General features: G+C 43.2%; 3 protein-coding genes across 8 annotated transcripts in view; all 3 read left to right on the forward strand.

Moving 5' to 3' along the window:
* itsn1 (intersectin 1 (SH3 domain protein)) overlaps positions 1-3,241 on the forward strand; it is a 41,552-nt gene extending 38,311 nt beyond the window's left edge. For both annotated transcript variants that reach the window (XM_068568351.1, XM_068568352.1), the window contains one exon: positions 74-3,241. In XM_068568351.1, coding sequence (XP_068424452.1) covers positions 74-222 — 149 coding nt within the window. In that variant the 3' untranslated portion in view covers positions 223-3,241. The remainder of the gene's footprint in view (positions 1-73) is intronic.
* A 1,046-nt stretch (positions 3,242-4,287) lies between these two features.
* Positions 4,288-8,452, forward strand: LOC137779902 (uncharacterized). Its single transcript, XM_068568141.1, has 7 exons — positions 4,288-4,605; positions 5,023-5,125; positions 5,322-5,411; positions 5,794-6,660; positions 6,798-6,858; positions 7,502-7,623; positions 8,095-8,452. Exons 1-7 carry the CDS (start codon positions 4,567-4,569, stop codon positions 8,118-8,120), a joined length of 1,308 nt encoding a protein of 435 aa, XP_068424242.1. The 5' UTR covers positions 4,288-4,566; the 3' UTR covers positions 8,121-8,452.
* A 590-nt stretch (positions 8,453-9,042) lies between these two features.
* LOC137780258 (pyridoxal kinase-like) overlaps positions 9,043-18,986 on the forward strand; it is a 98,230-nt gene continuing 88,286 nt past the window's right edge. For all 5 annotated transcript variants that reach the window (XR_011077127.1, XR_011077128.1, XM_068568724.1 and 2 more), the window contains exons 1-2: positions 9,043-9,517; positions 15,468-15,522. Coding sequence is in view for 3 of the 5 variants with exons in the window: in XM_068568724.1 (XP_068424825.1) it covers positions 9,437-9,517; positions 15,468-15,522 (136 nt within the window). In the remaining 2 variants the exon portion in view is untranslated. The remainder of the gene's footprint in view (positions 9,518-15,467; positions 15,523-18,986) is intronic.

Raw genomic sequence — 18,986 nt, forward strand, 5'->3', positions numbered from 1 at the left:
AACTGTCTCCCTGCAGCTCCACAGAGATGAACCACTTCATACGTTTCTGCTCTCTCTCTCTCTCTCTCTCTAGACTTCCTGGGCCGGACGGAGATCCGGTTGGCTGAGATAAAGAAGGACCAGGGCTCCAAGGGGCCGATCACCAAGCGGCTGCTGCTCCACGAGGTTCCCACGGGGGAGATCGTGGTCCGGCTGGACCTCCAGCTGTTTGAGGAGCCGTGAAAGAAAAGAGACCTGGACCCGATCGGACCCAACGAGAAGAATTGAAGAGATATATGATCAGACAGATGGGCTGGATTAGACCGGACCGGATTAGATCAAACCGGATTAGACCGGACCGGAGTAGAGCGGCCTACATTAAACCGGACTGGATTCTCTTGGTTTTATTTGAGTGAATTTGTAAATTCGCCCCACTATTATAGAAAGAAAACAACGAGTAACACCACACGTGTGCATGTTGTTCTCTTTCCAAACTCGGTTTTAAAAAATCTGACGTTTTTTTGGAGACTTCGTGTCACTTTTCTGATTTTTAAAGTGAGACACACGGGCAGGTGGATAGGGTAAAAAATTCAACTAGTAGATATCAACATGAAACTTTCCCAGTTTCCTACTGACATTAAGACAACAATCTTTTGTATTACAAGTTCCCTAAAAATGTAATGTTTGAATATGTAACGAGGGATTACGTAATGGTAACTTCTGGTTTATTTAGGAGAAATCTACTGACGGCTAACTTGCAAAGTAGTAAAATAAAACACCTGAACGTCTATTTTGTCTTAATGTTGGGGAAGCAAAATAGCACAATCTCAAAAGTGACCCGTGTCTCTTCTTAATATTCTCCTAAACCCTCTAAATGTCTTACAAACACTTTGACGTCTTAACATATTTATTTTACCGCTTTTAATGATTCCATGAACTGCTGCTTCTCCGGTGAGAGATCGTAGTAGACGAGCAGCTCTTGTGATGGACTCCCAAGACCTGTTTCTAACTGTTTCTACTGCGGTCCGGTCCAGTGAAGTCCAGTCCAGGTCTTGTTCTCCTCGCAGTCCGGTCCGGTCCATCTGATCCAGTCCGGTCCTCTTGGAGATCCACCGGGGTCTTTTTAAATGTTATCTCTTCCTCTGCTTCATCAGACAGCCTCAGACACTCTAGTGACAATCCCTCCTGTTAGTCCCAACGAACCCAAACCCCCCTGTGTGTGTGTGTGTGTGTGTGAGTGTGAGGCAGGCGGCTGGTGTGAATGATTGTGCGATTGTCTCGGTGGACGGCTAATTAAAAGGTACATTTTTATTTCTTTTTTTTTTTCTTTTTTTAAATGTCAAGTCTTACAAACTCTCTGAGTCTTAAGTTCAACTCCTCAGGCTTTCAGCTGCAAGACTCTGCATCTAAAGGGACTTTTTTTGGGGACTTTTTCATCCGTTTTAAACCTTTCACTGAACATTTTCCACAGATTCACGAAGAAAAAAAAAAAAGCGAAAACATGTACAGGTTTACTGAACGACGCTAAGGAGCGGAAAATGTAGATGGATTTTTCTCCCAATGTGTGACAAGTGTCCGGAGTGAAATCACATGAAAATTTCCCTTTTTACGTGTATAATAATAATAATAATAATAATAATAATATTGCTGGAACAGGTGTTGCCACTCATTTCAGTCGAGGTACTGTCGAGAAGAAAGTCTGGATTCTTCTTGTATTCTGTGACGTTGGACGCACAGTCGGGGGGCGGTTGTAGTTTTTAGGTGATTTCTGCGTTGTATTGTTGCGTCGCAGTGGCCGTCACTATGCAGGTGGGAGGAGGAGCCCCGGTGTCGGGTGTCGGGGGGGCCCAAGCTGCATTCGAACATGCTAAGGTACTACGTTGTGTTTTATAGAAAACAGACTTTTAGAAAAAACTCTGCCTCCTCAGCTCAATGTTACAAAAAAAAGAGATAAAGTTGTACTGTGCGTCGGCACTCCCAGCACTTTTAGAACACACACACAAACACACGCTGTCGCTGCACGGCAGGACTTGTCTGAACAATGTTCCACGGCGGCCATTTTGAATAGTCAAAGAAGGAAACGTCACAGATATCAAACGTATGAAATGGCAAAATGAATATTTGTTTACTTTTTATTGCGCTGTAATTTTTAAGCAAAATGCTCCTTGATGGGAGGAAATGGGGCTTTTGCCGGGGGGAACTACTTTCAGCGGCGGATTGACACACATTCGGTCGTGAAGGGACGACAGTGCAGCTCACTGATGTTTCGGGAGATAAACAGACAATCCTTGCTAGTAGCATCAACAAAATATAGATAATCTTTACCTTTTTTAAAATGTTTCAGCACTGAAAACTTCAGATTATCTACTAATGTTAAGAATAAAAGATAAAACGGCGGCTTAAAATCCGCGAGGATGTCGGCCAGCTAGCTTAGCTACAAGCTGCTAGCTTAGCTACGAGCTGCTAGCTCGCAATATTCAACGTTATTGATACATGAGCTAATTCCTCCTCGGTGTTTGAGATCCTGTAGATTTCCTATTTGTCTAGAAAGTGGAATTTAAGTGTTTGTATAGCTTTTGTTCGTAGAGGCTGCGTGTTTTTCCGGTGCCTTCACTCGGGGGCGTGTTGTGCCAAAAAAAGGCTGTGATAAACGCTAACGTTTTTAAGTGGAGCGGGATAAAGTTATTGATTTATTTGTTGTAAAAAAAAATTACACCAATTTATTTTAAAGCATATCATTTACTGAATTATCTCAGGAGTTACTTTGAAGGCGGCGTTCGTCTTTCCCAACGCGAGTATTCAAAATGGCCGCCCGTTCGGTAGAGCTTTTAGACGCATTCGCTAGCTACTCGGCCAGTTCGTAAAAAGAAAAAAAAATCAGCTTGTCGTTTTTTTTTAACCAACAGTTACCTTCGTGACCAGCCACTGTCCAATCAGGAGTCAGAGAGGCTCGGCCAGTTGCAGCAGCTTGAACGAATGTTTGTGTTTCCCCAGACTGAAGCTGACGATGATGATGAATTTGTCCTTCATCCCTGTAAACCCTCCCTTCCCTCCTCCCCAGACTACTGAAACTAATCCAGTTTGAACCCGTTCTCACTGTCTACCTTCCAGGTTGTGTATAATACTACTGCTATCTGAGAGTTAATATATGGGGGAGGGGCGATGGAGGCGATGCTGTTAATTATCACTGTAGAAGAAGATGAAGATGAAGATGTACTTTGTTGTCTTTCAATGTTCAGAATAAACTTCGGTTTGACCAAGACTGGAGTTTGAGTGCGGTGATTTTATACCGTCTACTTCACGGGATTATATGTATTTTGACTGACTTTCTCTCCTATTGTTATTTTCAGAGAAAATCCTCTTCTCCTCAAAAAGGAGAAAAACGTTCTAACTCTTTTCATAGTTTCGCTTTAATTGATAGAGAATCCACGCAGATTGAGTTTGTTTTATTTTTTAACAAAGGACCTACATATGTAGAAATTATTATGTACCTAAATTATGCAAAACAAGATTCTCAATATCAAAGACGCACATGCATTATTTTGAATAAAAGATGTTCTGAAAGTTTAGTTCCTATTAAAACAAAATTGTAAATCCAATGTGTAATTTTAAGCAAATTTACAACATAATCTTATTGCAGCAGATGCACGTTGTTAGCAGCCAATAATCCTTCATATTTCACCCTGACGACCTTGACAGTTGAGTTTTTTTTAGTGTTCAACTCTGACTGACATGACAGTGAACCCTGGAGGCCACGAGGCTAAAAAAAAAAAAAAGAGACTCACAGAAGTTGTGTTACATATAGAGCTGCAGCAGCTCGGGCCAAGACTATTGCCTGCTGCTGTCTGTATGGACCCAGGACATAGTCCCATCCCAGCCGTCCAGTTTCATCTGCAAACGGTCCATTGTTATTGCTGTGTTGTGCGAAAAGGGGCGTGGTCTTTGTCCGACCAATTAACCTCAAACGGCGGAAGTTATCCAACGCTGACTTCAAAATAAAAGCGTTCTGACTAATTTATTTAAATGCGCTGATCTGCCGTGTAACTTTGTACAATACACTGAAAAGTATTCATTCTTCATTATTACTTCGAATTATTTAATAAATGTCAACTTACTAAGTTAAATGTATGTTACGAATTAATCATTTCTCAAAAAGAGCTCGTCGTCGATGCTTTTATTTTGATATCCGTGGCCGGAAACCCGTTAGTCTTCTTCTGTGGTGTCTTGACAGCAGTCTTTAACTTTTACGTAACGTTCGTTGTAAAGCTATAAAAACACACAGGTCTTCTTTTTTAAAAACAAACACCTGTACGAGCAAACACACAAACAAACGGTTAGAAGTCAATAATCAGTTTAAATCGACACCGGAAATGTTTTTTATTTTTATTATTTTTTAGACCAGCTCGCTAAATGCCTTCATTGCGACTCGTTAATTTGCCTTTTTGTGCATTTGATTTACCTGTTAAAACATTCCCGCGTGTCATGGTGGAGGACGGAGAGCTGCGGGACTTTCACTTGAACATCCTGAACATCCTGAACATCCTGTCACACTGATAGTTAATGTTCTTTTACTCTATTTAAACAATAATGGCTGCTGCTTTGTCCAGAAGAGGAACAGGATTATGTGTAAGTACATAATGTGCAATATTCAGCATCGTAATGACCTCCACGTGCCAAACCTTCACAACACCAACACATTACTCAGGCATGTGCAATATAAATACTCATAAACACCTCATATGTGCAATAATGTCTCCAACCCCTCAATCTGGGTTATTTATTTATGATACTTTCTGTTTATTGTATTTATTTATTTATTTTTAATATACCGATACTTTGCTGCTGTAATCCTGCAGACGTCCCCATTGCGGAACAAATATACGATTATATATGTTTATGTAGCAAGGATTTCTTGAAAATCTAACTATTCAAACTAGAATCAAGTTTACAATCTGACACCTTGTGCTTCCTATATCTTGGTGTGTGTGTGTGTGTGTGTGTGTGTGTGTGTGTGTGTGTGTGTGTGTGTGTGTGTGTGTCCAGTGTATTCATAGGGAGCTGTGCCGAGTTGTGTGGAGGCCACGGACGGCACCGTTCAGCTCCAAACCACCGGACAAAAAACCACCACCGCGCACAACGCACATCAGTGAGACAAACACACACGTTTCTATTTTAATTCTCCAGTTGTCACAGTTGTTTTATTCGCGTGTTATTCCTTCAGGTAACTTGAGGTTTCACAGGTGAAATCATCTTTCATAAGCAGTGTCCTGTAATTGCAAAGATCAGATGACATTATATTGAAGTCATTTTTATTCTCAGTCTGTGTTTTCTTACTTTTTCAGAGAAGGCCAAGTCGCAGCCGGCGGTGGATGTCACTAAACTCCTGGAGCAACTCTTCCCCGAGCGCAGACCGGGCACAAGGCCACTTCTTGGTAAACATTAGCGCACTGAGGGCGTCAGAACGAAGCCTCGATTATTTAGCATGGGCAAAAAAAAAAAAGTGGGGGGGATTTTTTTTGGTGCCATTTTTATATTTTTTTTCTCCCAGCAAAAGTCGTCTTCATCTTCTCCGTGTCTCATCTTTTGCTTCTTATTTGACGTAGCGGAGTAGGTTATGTATATTTTGTCCAGCGACACAAACGCCCACAATTTGGAGAACCGGCTCTTTAGTTGCCTGAAGGACAGTTGAGTTAACTAAATAAATCCCTCGAACGCTGGTTTGTTCCCGCCATGTCTATGCTGAGTGGTTTTACTTGTCCCTTTTCCCTTCCTCTCCATGTCCTTTCCTTCCCTCCTCTCCCCTAACCCCTACAGCTCGGCTTATCATACCTCCCACCGTCTCCTCGGTGAATGTCTCCGCCTCAAACGTTCCACCTTCGTCGAAGACCGAGCCGGCGGCGTCCCACCCTCCGGCCGTTTCTAGTTTCAAACAAGTAGACGTCTCGGTAGACCGAGCAGCTCGGATAGACTCGGGTCCTGTACGCCACTCGATAGAACCACCAGTAAAGGCCTCTCCCGTTTGCGAAGGTATAATAGAGCCTGCTGATGCCCCAGTGGAGGACGAAGGGAACCGGCCCGAAGAGATGACCTTGGAGTCTGTGACACTCCACGTGCATTGGGTTCTGGTGGGGTCTTTACAAACCGACAAGCTCCTCCAAACAATATCGCATCTGGAAGAAAAGGCGGACGAACAGGCCCGGGAGCTGTTGGTCCAGACGAAGATCAGAGCCGTGAGCTCGAGCGAAGACGAACCCGAGATTCTAACCGAAGCTCTCTCCAAGTGGGACTCTTTGTCGGACGACCTTCGAGCGTTCGAAGGGGAAAGCAGCACGTTGACGGAGGGACTCCTCTGTCAGGCTCCTCCTGCCAAGACTCCTCGCTCGGTAAGGACAAGTCCAGCCGCCGGAGCCAAAGCCGTGAGCAAGACTCTAGCGGAAGTTGAAGGTCTTGAAGTGGAAGAGCCGCGAGAATCGAGGAGCGCGCTCAAAGAAGCCGTCGCGCCGGCAAAGAAGACGAGGGTGGTGGTTGCGACCGCGATGGACGAGGAGACGACCAAGGCTGCATTGTTAACGCTAAAGTCTGTGACTTTGGCGGAAGTGGAGCCCTCCTTGGGAACTCTGAAGGAGGACGAGGCCACAGCAGTCGAATCAGGGAATGAAGATGGACAAGAGACCCACGCAGGTAAATACACATGCAGATACAGACAAAGGTCAAAGGTCACATCATCACTAGAGTTTTGCAGAATTGTCGATTATCAACGTTGTCTTGTGATAAGCTTTTGGGTTTTAATAGTATCCTGGTTGTCTCGTATTTTCCAGACTTTGATCCGGTACAGAGACTCTTCCTCGAGAAGATCAAAGAATACGACAACACGCGCAGGTAGAGACAAAAGAGTCCGGTGATGTTATTTATTATATTCTATGTGCCTAAAATACCTAAAAGACACTGTTCAGTTCCATACGGAAGGAAAAAGCTCAACATGTTGGGCTGTAACACATGGAGAGTGGTATTGATTCACTCATTTAACGCTTAAAAAGACATTTACCAAACTGTTGAACTATTTTCTCGAGTTATTTATTAATGTGTCAGCTTTGAATGTTATACGGTTGTGAATGCCGTGAGTGATTTAAATGAATATATAACATGTAGCTTCTGCCATCGTATCATTCAGACTACGAATTAACAATAAAAAATGTAGATTTCATGTGAAATATAACTGTTTGAAATGGGTGAATGAATTTATTTCAAGTCTTTTAGGTTTCATTTTATTGTGTAAAATGTTTGAATGTGACTTTGAATAAACAGATACTAGATTTCAAGAGACTTCCCGTCCTAAAAATTAAATAATTAATCATTATAGTATTTAGTGTGTTGCCGTAGCGGTGAAAGAATGTCTGGATGGAAGTTTACAAAAATTGGAGAAAACAAATGGAGAAAAGCAGAGTTTATGATGGAATATTGGAAGGAAAATGTGATGTTGAGACGTTTATTAAATTCCATCTTCTATCTCTTCTCCTCCGAGGTTGAATGGAGGACTGTTGGAGGAGCCGGACCACGAAAAACACCTATCGGAGGAGACGGCAAAGCTCCGGAGACTTTATGGAGGAGGAGACCTGAGCAGCTTCCCTCAGTTCACCTTCCGTGGTGAGAGAGACTGAGCATGACTTCTGGATCTAAATATCCTGTTTATTTGTTTTAAAAACGCTCCATAATATCAATATAATAGAAGAATCCTAAATGTACATCACATTACCCAAAAATGTTTGTTTTTCTAAAAAAAAAAAAGAAAGGGAAAAGAAAGGTTATCAGCATATACATCACGATCTGAGTTTGTAAACTCTGAAATATGGATTGGATTTGGGTCTCAAATATTGATCTCTGATTTAAAAAAGAACATCGGAGCGGTTGAGATCTTCACGGCAACATGACGAATACGATTGATGAATCCTTTTGGATCAGTGCACAGTGTAGTTTTTGAAAGGGATGTGAGAGGAAAAACAACAACACGAAGGCATGACAGTGACATACATCATGTCTGATAGTCTTATTTGTATCTATTAGTGTACCTCTGGAATGTGATGCTTTCATTTCTGACTTGTGCTGTTTTCTCTCTAGAGCCACGATTGGACCAGGACTCCTAATGATCCATGACACCTCCCCCCCTCACTCTTTGTGTTCTCCTTTTGCCTTTCTTCTCTGTCTTGCCCCTCCATTACCTCCTCGTTTCACATTTCACTCCATCGGAGAACAGAAAGAGAGAAGAGGAAGCACGTGAAATTCATCTGCCACCATGTATTCCTGACTTGGTTTTTATTGTGTAATAATGCTGTTAGTGCATTATGAATTTTTTATATTTTAAGATGTAGTCTTGTTGTCTCAGATGTTGAAGATGTGTGTGTTAGTGTAAAATGCAATTAAAGCGTCACAGAGCAGTCGAGGCCTCGGTGAACAGCAGGTGGAGCTGACAGGTCAACCTTTTCTATTTGGCTCCATTTATTTCTGTCTGCCTCACTCTGTTTCCATGTCCTCACACTCTCCCTCTTTCTCCTATTTCTTGGTCTTACCTGCGTTTGGCTATATTTGTCTCGACATGCACTCTCTCTCTTAGCATCACTACCGATGCTGTCAGATCCCTTCCTCAGAGATGGTGTGAATCACAACCACAGTTAAAAACACGATCACCGAAAAAAAAGTACCAAACTACATACTAAAAAATGCGAATTATTTTTTAAAATAATTGTGTGTCCTTCATTCTGCCTGATAGAAAACCCGTCAGTGTAACGAATTAATGTAAAACATGGTTTTAAATAATTCGGCTATGCAAAGGCAAGCGACGGAATAAAATAAAATAGAACAAAATGAGAAGAAAGCTGTCGTTCACGTTTTATTCAATTCCAGCTGTGTTGATCAGGATGTGCTGTAAAGTGGCCCTCCGGTGACGTCACTGGATTTTAGGCGGTCACTCGGATTGCCTGCGCAGAACACCGGCTTGCGCGCGCGCGCGCGTGTGTGTGTGTGTGTGTGTGTGTGTGCGATACCTTGTCCTTCAGTGGTCGTGAAGCTGCACGTGACCCCTCGGTTGTCTGGTCGGCTCGTGACACACTTTTTTTTAATCGTCAGTTCGCTGCACGTTAACGGCAACATTAATAACGCCATAACGGTGGTTGCTCAACCGTTGGCGTGTGTGTTGTGTTACGAGCCACACGCTCGCTCGCTCGCTCGCTCGCGCTCTCTCCGTCTCGCGCTCTCTCCCACTCTCACCATCACACGCGCTCACTGCACATCACCCGCTAGCACCACCCCCACGAGCTCACGGCCACACAGCTGGTTAGCTCGCCTTTTTTTTTTTTTGGAGCGTTTTATTTCCTTCTTCCCCGGTTATGTGTGGATGTGGTTGAAACGTTGAAGTAACGGATTATCGTCACCCCCTCCCTCCCTCGGCTGACCGGGAGCCGCCATGGAGTGTCGCGTGCTGTCCATACAGAGCCACGTAGTCCGGGGATACGTGGGCAACAAGAGCGCCTCGTTCCCGTTACAGGTAAATACAACCCTCGTGCGTCCATAATCGGACAACGTCTTCGTGGGGCCATCCGGCTTACTTGTTTTTCCTTCTTTTTTTGGCGACGATAACCGGTAATTACGTCGTTTTAAAGTTCGTCTTGACCAACCACCGCGAGCATAAATCGGCCATCTGCCAAAATTGATCATTAACGGTTAGCTTAGTTGTATGTCCTCCCGCTGAACGTGATCTATTTTAGGGTACAAGACCATAAAAGATGGTTTCACGAAACGTGTTATGAAGAAAAATATATATCAGTACTGTCATCTCGATGTCGAGCAGTAGGGTTACACGTCACGAGCAGTCGGTTACACGTCACGAGCGGTAGGTTTACACGTCACGAGCGGTAGGTTTACACGTCACGAGCAGTAGGTTACACGCCACGAGCAGTAGGTTACACGTAACGTGCAGTAGGTTACACGTCACGAGCAGTAGGTTACACGTGAAGAGCAGTAGGTTACACGTCACGAGCAGTAGGTTACACGTCACGAGCAGTAGGTTACACGTAACGTGCAGTAGGTTACATGTAACGACAGGTGTAGTGCACGTTGTGGTTCTCCTCCAATCATCAACGATGGTCGTCAAACCACGTCACTGGGGAAGATGGGTAATAATATGGTGATAATATGGCAACTGCCTTGTCTTATTTTAGTCTTTATTTGACTGTGTGATAAAAATAATATTATTTTTAGTTGTAAATCTGCTCATTTATATTAATATAGATGCCAGGTCACATCGCCCAGCCTTACTGGGCAGTGTGACATTATACTAAGTATATTAGGACACTATATATATATATATATATATATATATATATATATATATATATATATATATATATATATATATATATATATTGTTATACATCTCACTACCCTAAACATTCGTGACCGTATTGATCCTCTAAGTAATCGATAAACTGACAACAAAGCAGATTGTAAAGAGATGAAGAGCTGTCAAGTCAAGCTTATTGGCTGGCTCGACATACATTTAGCTCTTTAATAATAATATTAATAGGAAGTAGTGGCTGTCCTGTTGAGTCATAACCGACATTCACAGTAGCAATAGAGCCTTAAACCTGCAGGCAGAGTTCACTGAGCGCTATACAAGAAAGGCATAACTACCAGAATAAGGAGCCCAGAAAAAAAGGCCAATGCTGACAAAACAAGCCATTTATTTAATAGCACAAAAAAGGACGGAGAGGCTATGAGATCCTCCTGGCCATGCAAACGATAGTCACTTCCCTTTTATGATCCCTAATGTTGACAGTAGGACGATAACAGTGATTGCTTGGGGTCTGTAATCGTCACAATGAGGCCGCTGACTGTTATAGTTTTCATATTTTCCACCAGCTGCAGTCGGCGGTGTTTGTGAGGCCGGTGGAGGCCGACGGTATACCCGTCCCGTCATCCTGAAAGACAGTCTCTTGTTGTGAGAAATGCTGAGTCTATTTTTAGCCCCCGCTGCACCCCGGGATGTATTTTGTGGTTATCCTAATGGCTGCTGGGCTGTCATGCATGTCACCGGCTTCAGTGCGGCCACTAATGTCCAACCATGGATGATTCAGACCTGTTAGTACCAGACTATGTTTAAAGTGGTCCACCAGTGCAGACTTATGGAGCTTAGACTTGACACTGATAGTAACCAGTGCATTGTACTACGTGTACTGAGTGTACTACGTGTACCAATGTATATAAGTATGTGTCTCTTTAAATAGTTTTTAAAAACATTTCTTCGTACAGTATATACGATTACATTCACGCTGTTTTGATTGTTCAGTGTCAGTAACAGAGCCTTCGTGATACTTTTTGGGGTCTTTTATACAAGTTCTGTTCCTTCAAATCACGACTTTAAAAAGCCTTTCACAATTTTCATTAGCTTTTATGTATCCGACTGTTCATTTGTGATTTCTTTACGCACCGTTCCATGCTTTCAAAATTACAAAAATGTACCTTATTTTTTCATTTCATTTTGCATGGAAAACTCTCAGACATTCTTGCATCTAAAGAGATGTCGAATGAGGAATAATAATGACGTAAATGTGCAGTCTGAGTCAACGTCAGACACCGGGGTCACGTCGTATATAACTTTACAGTGTTTTAGCGATGCTTGTACACTCATTTAAAATCAAACCAATAAACAAAAAGTCCACCGTCCAGCGACGGAGCTGCTCTTACTATTCAGAGTCACAACCGTGATTCAGTTGGTGTTTGAGATAAGGGATGATGATGGTGATGATGATGATGTCGTCGTCAGCAGCAGGCGTGCAGGGGATCCCTCCCTCTCTCTCTCTCTCTCTCTCAGTGTACGCTGACGGCACAGAGGATCTCAGGCCTGTCAGAAGGCAGGAGACGGCAGTGGGAGGAAGCCGGGCTCTGATTGGCCGCCACAGGATTCCTCCTGGTGACGTCACTGAAGATGGAGACAGGGCTGCCTCAGAGCCAGACTGAGTAGATTCATTTTTCTCACATAGAGACCAAATTCAGGACGGGGTACTGTCGTATGGCACCCCATCGTGAATACGGAGTTAAAATCGAATTGGCATTATTTTTTTATTTAGTCTCGCACTCTGTGTGATTTCCTCCCCCAAATGCAAATTACAAGCAGGAAAAAAGACGAGGATGTTCCGCTTCGAGAAAAAAATAAGTAAAGCAGATTGTTTTCGTGCAGAAGTCCTCTCGGGTGAGAGACTGTGTAAAGGCGAATCATCAATGTAATGGGTTATTCATTCTCAAGAGGGGGTCGAGGTTTCCATTTTGCTTGAAAACGGCTAGAGTCAGAAAAGTGTCCCTGGAAGCTGGCAGCGTTTTGCTCAAGGACAAGTCAGCCAGCTGGTGATCTGCTGACGTCTTCGACGGCGTTCGTTTCACTCCATTGAGAGAGAATGTAGGCTTTTTTTTTGGGGTGGGGGGAAAGAAACCTCTCATTCAGTTTCAGATGACATTGATCCGAAGCGTCCTTTAGAGGAACTTCTTCGTCGTCTGCAGGCAGACAAACCTGCGTTCAGTGCTTGAACTTGTTCTTGAGGCTGGAGTTTAAGTTGTTCATAACTCCAAGGAGTTATGAACAACCAAGGAGTTATGAACAACTCCAAGGAGTTATGAACAACCAAGGAGTTTCCGATCAACCCCAGCTGCACTTTTTTAGCAAATGTGTGCACGCTAACATGCTTAACTAAGATGGCGTGCGTGGTTAACAGGATAGCTAAATGTATGTAAACAGGATTGTAGCACGCTGACGCTAGCGTTTAGCTTAAAGCTCAGCCTCAGAGAGCTGCTAGCATGGCCGTTGTCTCGTTTATTTCCAACAAAATAAACAATTTTAACATAATTTTGGGCTTTAGTTTCTAGACTGAATGAGAAACATTGTAGATTGCAGTGCAAATATGCCGTAAACAAAAAGACAACACACACACACACACACACACACACACACACACACACACACACAGATGGTCACCAGTACAACATAGACATGTGCTTTTCATGTTCGCAAGCTAACGCTATACGTATAGGAGCTAACCCGAAGCAGAGGCGCTCTCTCTCTGCTCAGTCACGATGCAGTAAACACAGCGTTTGTGTTGACTCAGACGTGCTCAGCCTGTACTGTGGCACACGTTAATTAAAAGAAACCCTTCATTCGTCAGTCGCGGGAGGCCTTCCTCATCTGGGAATTACCATAAGTACCGTAAGTGCTTCCTCCAACGACAACAAAAAGAAGGCAAAATGTTGATAATCGCGGTTAACATCCATCCGCTCCTCCGTCTCTGCCGACGCTTTCCAGTCGGCAGCATTGTAAACAGTCTTATCTGTGTCACTGACTTGAGGCTTATGAATAAAGCGAGAAAAGGATGTGACCCAAATAACATATTCTTAGCCCAATCTACATCAGGAGGAGCGCACCGCTTTACACCAACAGTTAAAAAGAAAAAACAGTTAAGCACCTTTTTTTTTTATTCAGGCAAACACAAACGGATCTTTAAATACATTTTAATGGCCACGAGCCAGCCGAAAAAACCCTCCAAATCAATTCTAAATTTAACTGGGAGTCATTAGAAGGTTGCTGAGAGAGTCGGTAACTTCTTTTTTTGTGTGTGGTTGTGAATGAAAATAACCTTTTCCATGTTTAATTAAAGCTGCGCTGTAAGTTTAGTAGGTAGACCGAACTAAAGTGAGTACACTCTGAATGCAAAAGTCCTGCGATGAACCCTGCCTTCATACAATGCTCAGTTTCTGTCAACGCTTTTAGCGATGTTGATTTAACTGTATGGTCATTTTAGACGTTGTAGTTTGTGCTGCTGACTTGTATCATACTGGATGTGTTTCTATTATTATCTCACTCAAATCAATGTGTAATATAACCTAATATAACTCCACAGCGTCGCATAATACAGCCGTTAAATTGACTTTAAAGGAAGGCGCCCCCTGCGGACATGAACTCCAACGTCCTTGGTTTGACCTTTTCAAAGATTTAACTCTGTAAAATTGTTTTAAAAAAATAGACACAGTATTTCAATGGTAGGATTGACTGCATTAGATGTAGTTAAGTGTAGCCAGTAAAGCAACAATCAACATTTCACACTGAGAACTTTGATTTTTAACATTTTTCTCAAGAACAAGTTTCAGGTGTTTCTGAGCTTCTGACATATATTGGATTTCACCCCATTTTTGAATATGATTAGTTGATCACAACGATTAGAAGAAGACTATTCACCTGTTACTGTCTTTAAGTAGTCAGATTTCCATATAAAGGCGTCCTGTTCTGCATTCCTGACCCCACTGAGACTGCGGTACGTTTCCACATTCACCTTTTCAGAAAGAAAACAAAGTTTTCATCAGTCAGACGGCGGGAGCCGGAGCATTGAAAAGCTCAAGGTCAGAGGGGGTCGCGTCGCTGCCTTCCCCGCTCTGAAAGCAGATTGTTGTCTCTCAATGACGCAAGAACAAAGAACTCATTCAGTCCGCCTGCTTCTCGTTTCAACCGATAATTAAAATAAAGTCGTTCAGATAACAAGTGACTGCGCACGTGGATGGTTCCTGTGTCTTTCTCTCGTTCTTTCTAGTAATTGAATTAAAAAAAAGACAGACGGGAGGACACCAGGAGTTAGTTTATGGAGCTGTTTCAGAGCCGTGTTTCACTCTGAGCTCGTAGATCACGTCCCCGGTTAAAAGAAGCCAGATGGACTTGTGTTTTTTTAGCTTTTTATTAAGTTTGAGTTCCAGATACGCGTTTACATGCTGCAGTTAAATAATGTCACAATATTCATGTCGAGTGATGCTATTTTTTAATGGGTGGCTATTGGTGCTTTCAGAAAACAACATTTCTTTCTAGCTTTTCTAGGATTTTTCTGCTTTTTTTTTCTGCTTTACTTGTCGACAAAAGACAAAGTTGTCTACTAGCTGGTAGGGGTGGGAATCACCAGAGGTTCCACGATACGATATTATCACGATACTGCGATACGTTGAGTATTGCGATGTATTGCGATTTATTACCTTTTTTTTTCAACCGCAAATTGTCCCCAAAGGGAAACTTTGTTAATATAAATAGATTTTTATTATTCCAGGACCAACAAGTTTAGATTTGATTAAATAAAAGATTGATACTTAGCTTCTGTGTATCAATACAATATTGCCCCGCAAAATATCGCGATACTATGCTGTATCAATTTTTTTCTCCCACCCCTACTAGCTGGTGAACATATTGGTGCACTCGAACGCTAAAGAGACCCTCTTTCCCCTCGGAGCCGGTTGAGACCAAACACAGAGCTACGAGTACAACGAATATCGGACTATATATAAATATATACTATATAAATGAGTACGGACGATGCTCCATGTCTACTGGGTGTGTTTGCCGTAGCTTAAACGGTTTCAGCTGCAGATAATCCAGGTTTAGTGACTCCTCCCCTTTCTTCTCTTTTCTCCTCCAGGTGTTGGGGTTTGAGGTGGACTCCATCAACTCTGTCCAGTTCTCCAACCACACAGGTAAGACAGATGAAATAGCATATTTGTTCGTTAGTGTGTGTGTGTGTGTGTGTGTGTTGTAGTTCAGAGAGAGTAAGTGTGTGTGGGTGCGCATGAGTCAGTCGGATCCCCTCGGTGTCGTGATGGAAGTGTCGGCGAGTGTTTCGGCGAGTGTTTCGGAGAGACGCCTTCGAGGCTGACGAGTCGGCAGCCGGGTGAGTCACGGCTTTTTTCGGGGGAGGTCGGTGACTTCGCCGGCCTGTCACCGGGACGTCTCTCAAACACAGAGCGGTCCCCAGGGCGGCCGACTCCATTCATATTTCACTCGGACCTCCTCGCTCCGCCTCGGGGTTTGATTGAAGATTTTCTCGTCTCGGATGCCGCCGGTCTTGTTTCGATAAAGCGGCGATGCCGAGATCCGTGAACTCATCCTGAGGAGGACGACTCGGCCTCAAGAGGAGCTCTCTTAAGTCTTTGAGCACCACGCATGTGTTCCATAGGGGGAGGGATGTGAGGACATGTGGGAGGGTCTAATGAGGGGAAAGATTAACTTCTTCTCCTTCATGTGTATTGCACAAGTTGTTGGGAGTCCAGAGGTCTGGCCAAACGCAAACAAAAAGATGGAGGAAGTCACGAGGAGCTTCCTCCCTTGACCTGTCAAAAACAGTGTTTAAACTAAACGAAACACAGGGCTGCTTTGTCTGGGAGAGTGCAGCACTAAATCCTTACGGACCTTTTCACTCTTGATTTATTTAACATCAATACAACCGAGCAAGTACTGAACTAGAGGTAAGATTAAATCTATAGAAGCAAGATAATGAACAAAGAAACTGTATTCTTTTTTACTTTGTAACATGTATCCAGAAGTAAGAAGAACAATTCTTCTTCTTCTTCTTCTTCTTCTTGCCTTCCGTCACAGTAAATGTGTGTTTATCTCGCCACGTCCACTTCAACTTCACTTCTCGTCCTCCTCGTGTAGACTGGCACCATTTTAATGTGTTGCTTTTTGCAGAGATGTGTCTCACGTCGCCACAGCAAAGTCTGAGCCAATGTTGTATATTCAATACTAATGCATTACGGATTAATAGAGACATGTTTTCAATACAATTTAAAAAAACAAACATACTTGCTATAGATTAGATGAACTTGGACCGATGATGCTTCTCGTCGCCGATCGGCCCCGAGCGAGTGTCCTCGTAATTTACGCTGATGGACGGACTCAGCTCGTGTTATTCATGCAACCTGAAGCCTGAAGAATAAATCAGCTGTGAAAACAAACACATCTGGACAGCTGTTGCCTGTTGCTTCACAGTAAAGAACGACATCCAGACTGCAACACAATACGACAAGAGTTTACAACACATGTGGTTTGTGGCTGGCACACTTTGCTTATTGGAAGTCACCTCTAGGAATCAGGTTCATTAGCCAAGTGTGTGTGTGTGTGTGTGTGTGTGTGTGTGTGTGTGTGTGTGTGTGTGTGTGTGTGTGTGTGTGTGTGTGTGTGTGTGTGTGTGTGTGTGTGTGTGTGTGTGTGTGTGTGTGTGTGTGGACACAAACATGGAATTTGGACACATCTATGTACATATTATATACAAATAAACAAGAGACATATACAGTACAAACAGACATTGAGGACAACAGAGTAGAACACAAAAACTAAGCATTAACATTTAACTAATATCTACAAGATGAATATTTATCAAATGTATCCTGGTTAGTCGGTAAGAGGACACCCACCCAGTGTTGTACATTAAAAAGTAACCTGTCAGTCATCCCACCCTCCTCTAAACATAGTATTTAGTTAATAACACTACCCCTTTTGTATGTGGTTGTTTTTTTTACAGTGTTGTGTTGTGACATTCACCGCCATGTCACGGTTGTCTAGTTTTTCTCGTTTGAGAATCCAAGCAATCACAAGTGTAATCAAGCTGGCAAAAGGTCAGCGAGCAGTTTGACATCTTATTGATGACGGGCTGGTGTGAGGAGGCCGCTCGTAACCAGCCGGGTTAGTCGTTTCTCATTTCATTGTCGGTCGAGACGTCGCTGATTGTGGTGCGGCGGCGCAGACGAGGGCGAGCATGATTGTAGGTGTACTGCAGGACTAGTGTTGTTGTCGTGTTGTCATGTAGTTGTGTGGGCGAGCGTCTGTAGCGTCAGAGACGGAGGAAACGCTGCGATTTCTTTACATTAGAGCGGTTTGGAATGCAGCCGAACATCTACAAAGTTTCTCACCACCTAAAGAAACTCAACCGTGACTTTCTTAATTCTTTGGAATCTATTTTCTATCCCAACATCGAAAACTGGAGTTTGCCCACATCCTCTTAAAGCCACCCAACTAAAACATATTTCGAGAAAAAATTGCAAAGCTCGCACGGACTTTTTGTCTTCAGCCTCCCTTTTTCTCGTGAGCGCTCGATCGATAGCGCACATGTTCAACTCTCAAGAAGATGAGAAAGGAAAAGAGGCCGGCTAGAACTCCTTAGCTACCGCCATCATCATCCTCCTCCTGGAAAAATACAATGAGTTCAATCTTCTTCTTTTTCTTTTTACCACTTTTCCAATCAGGCCCGTGAGTTGCTAGATTTACTCTCTGTTCTGAGCACCACACATGAAATGCTACCCGCCTCTTGTGTGTTTTTAGAGGCAGCAGAAGCTCTCAAAACCTTTAGCACAAAAACTAATTAGCCTGGGAAGACGCTACCAGTCAAACTCGTTTAGTTTCAAAATGTTTGCTGAAGGTTGTAGGAGAATAATTCTTCCTCAGTCCAGGATCTTTGCAGTTAAACTAACGTTTACTCGGGTTTGTGTGTCGGCACTTCTGTCTTCAGGACGGTTGGATGGATTGTTTCTGCTGGAGCCTCGTTGACCGTATGAGGCAGCTGTGACTAGAACTAGACTTCTATACAACCAGAGGAGTCGCCCCTGGTGGTCAGGAGAGAGAATGCAGCTTTAACACATGAACATAGTCTTCTATACAACCAGAGGAGTCGCCCCCTGATGGTCAGTGGAGAGAATGCATCTTTAACACATGAAGCATAGACTCCTATACAACCAGAGGAGTCGCCCCCTGGTGGTCAGTGGCGAGAATGTAGCTTTTAAGACACTTCTGCATTGGCTTTACTCGGCAGAACCGGAGGTTGCCGCACTGCTTGCACGTTTCTGATTGGCCAGATGGCGGTAGATTGTGTTGCGGCAAAAGTTGCTGATTGAACACAGTTGCCGTGAGCATTACATTTTTTTAGGGACCAATTAGGCGACAGAGTTTGGAACAGAGTAGACAAGGACACAGCCCAGGACAATGTCAAGGTTCCTCAACGATGGGGAAAAAAAATTAAAATCCTCACATCACGGTGTGAATTGTGTTTTGTTTCAGTGACCTTAACAAAAAAAAAAATGCCAGAGACTCCGGCAGCTGTTTAATCAGATCTTGCGGGCGCGCAGCATTTGCAATTTTCTTCAAGGAGGTGCTCGTAATTCGGCGTGAC

The sequence above is a fragment of the Clinocottus analis genome, unplaced genomic scaffold (genome assembly GCF_023055335.1).
Source record: "Clinocottus analis isolate CAN_PGR_092001 unplaced genomic scaffold, fCliAna1.0.p SCAF_8, whole genome shotgun sequence".
Classification (NCBI taxonomy): domain Eukaryota; kingdom Metazoa; phylum Chordata; class Actinopteri; order Perciformes; family Cottidae; genus Clinocottus; species Clinocottus analis.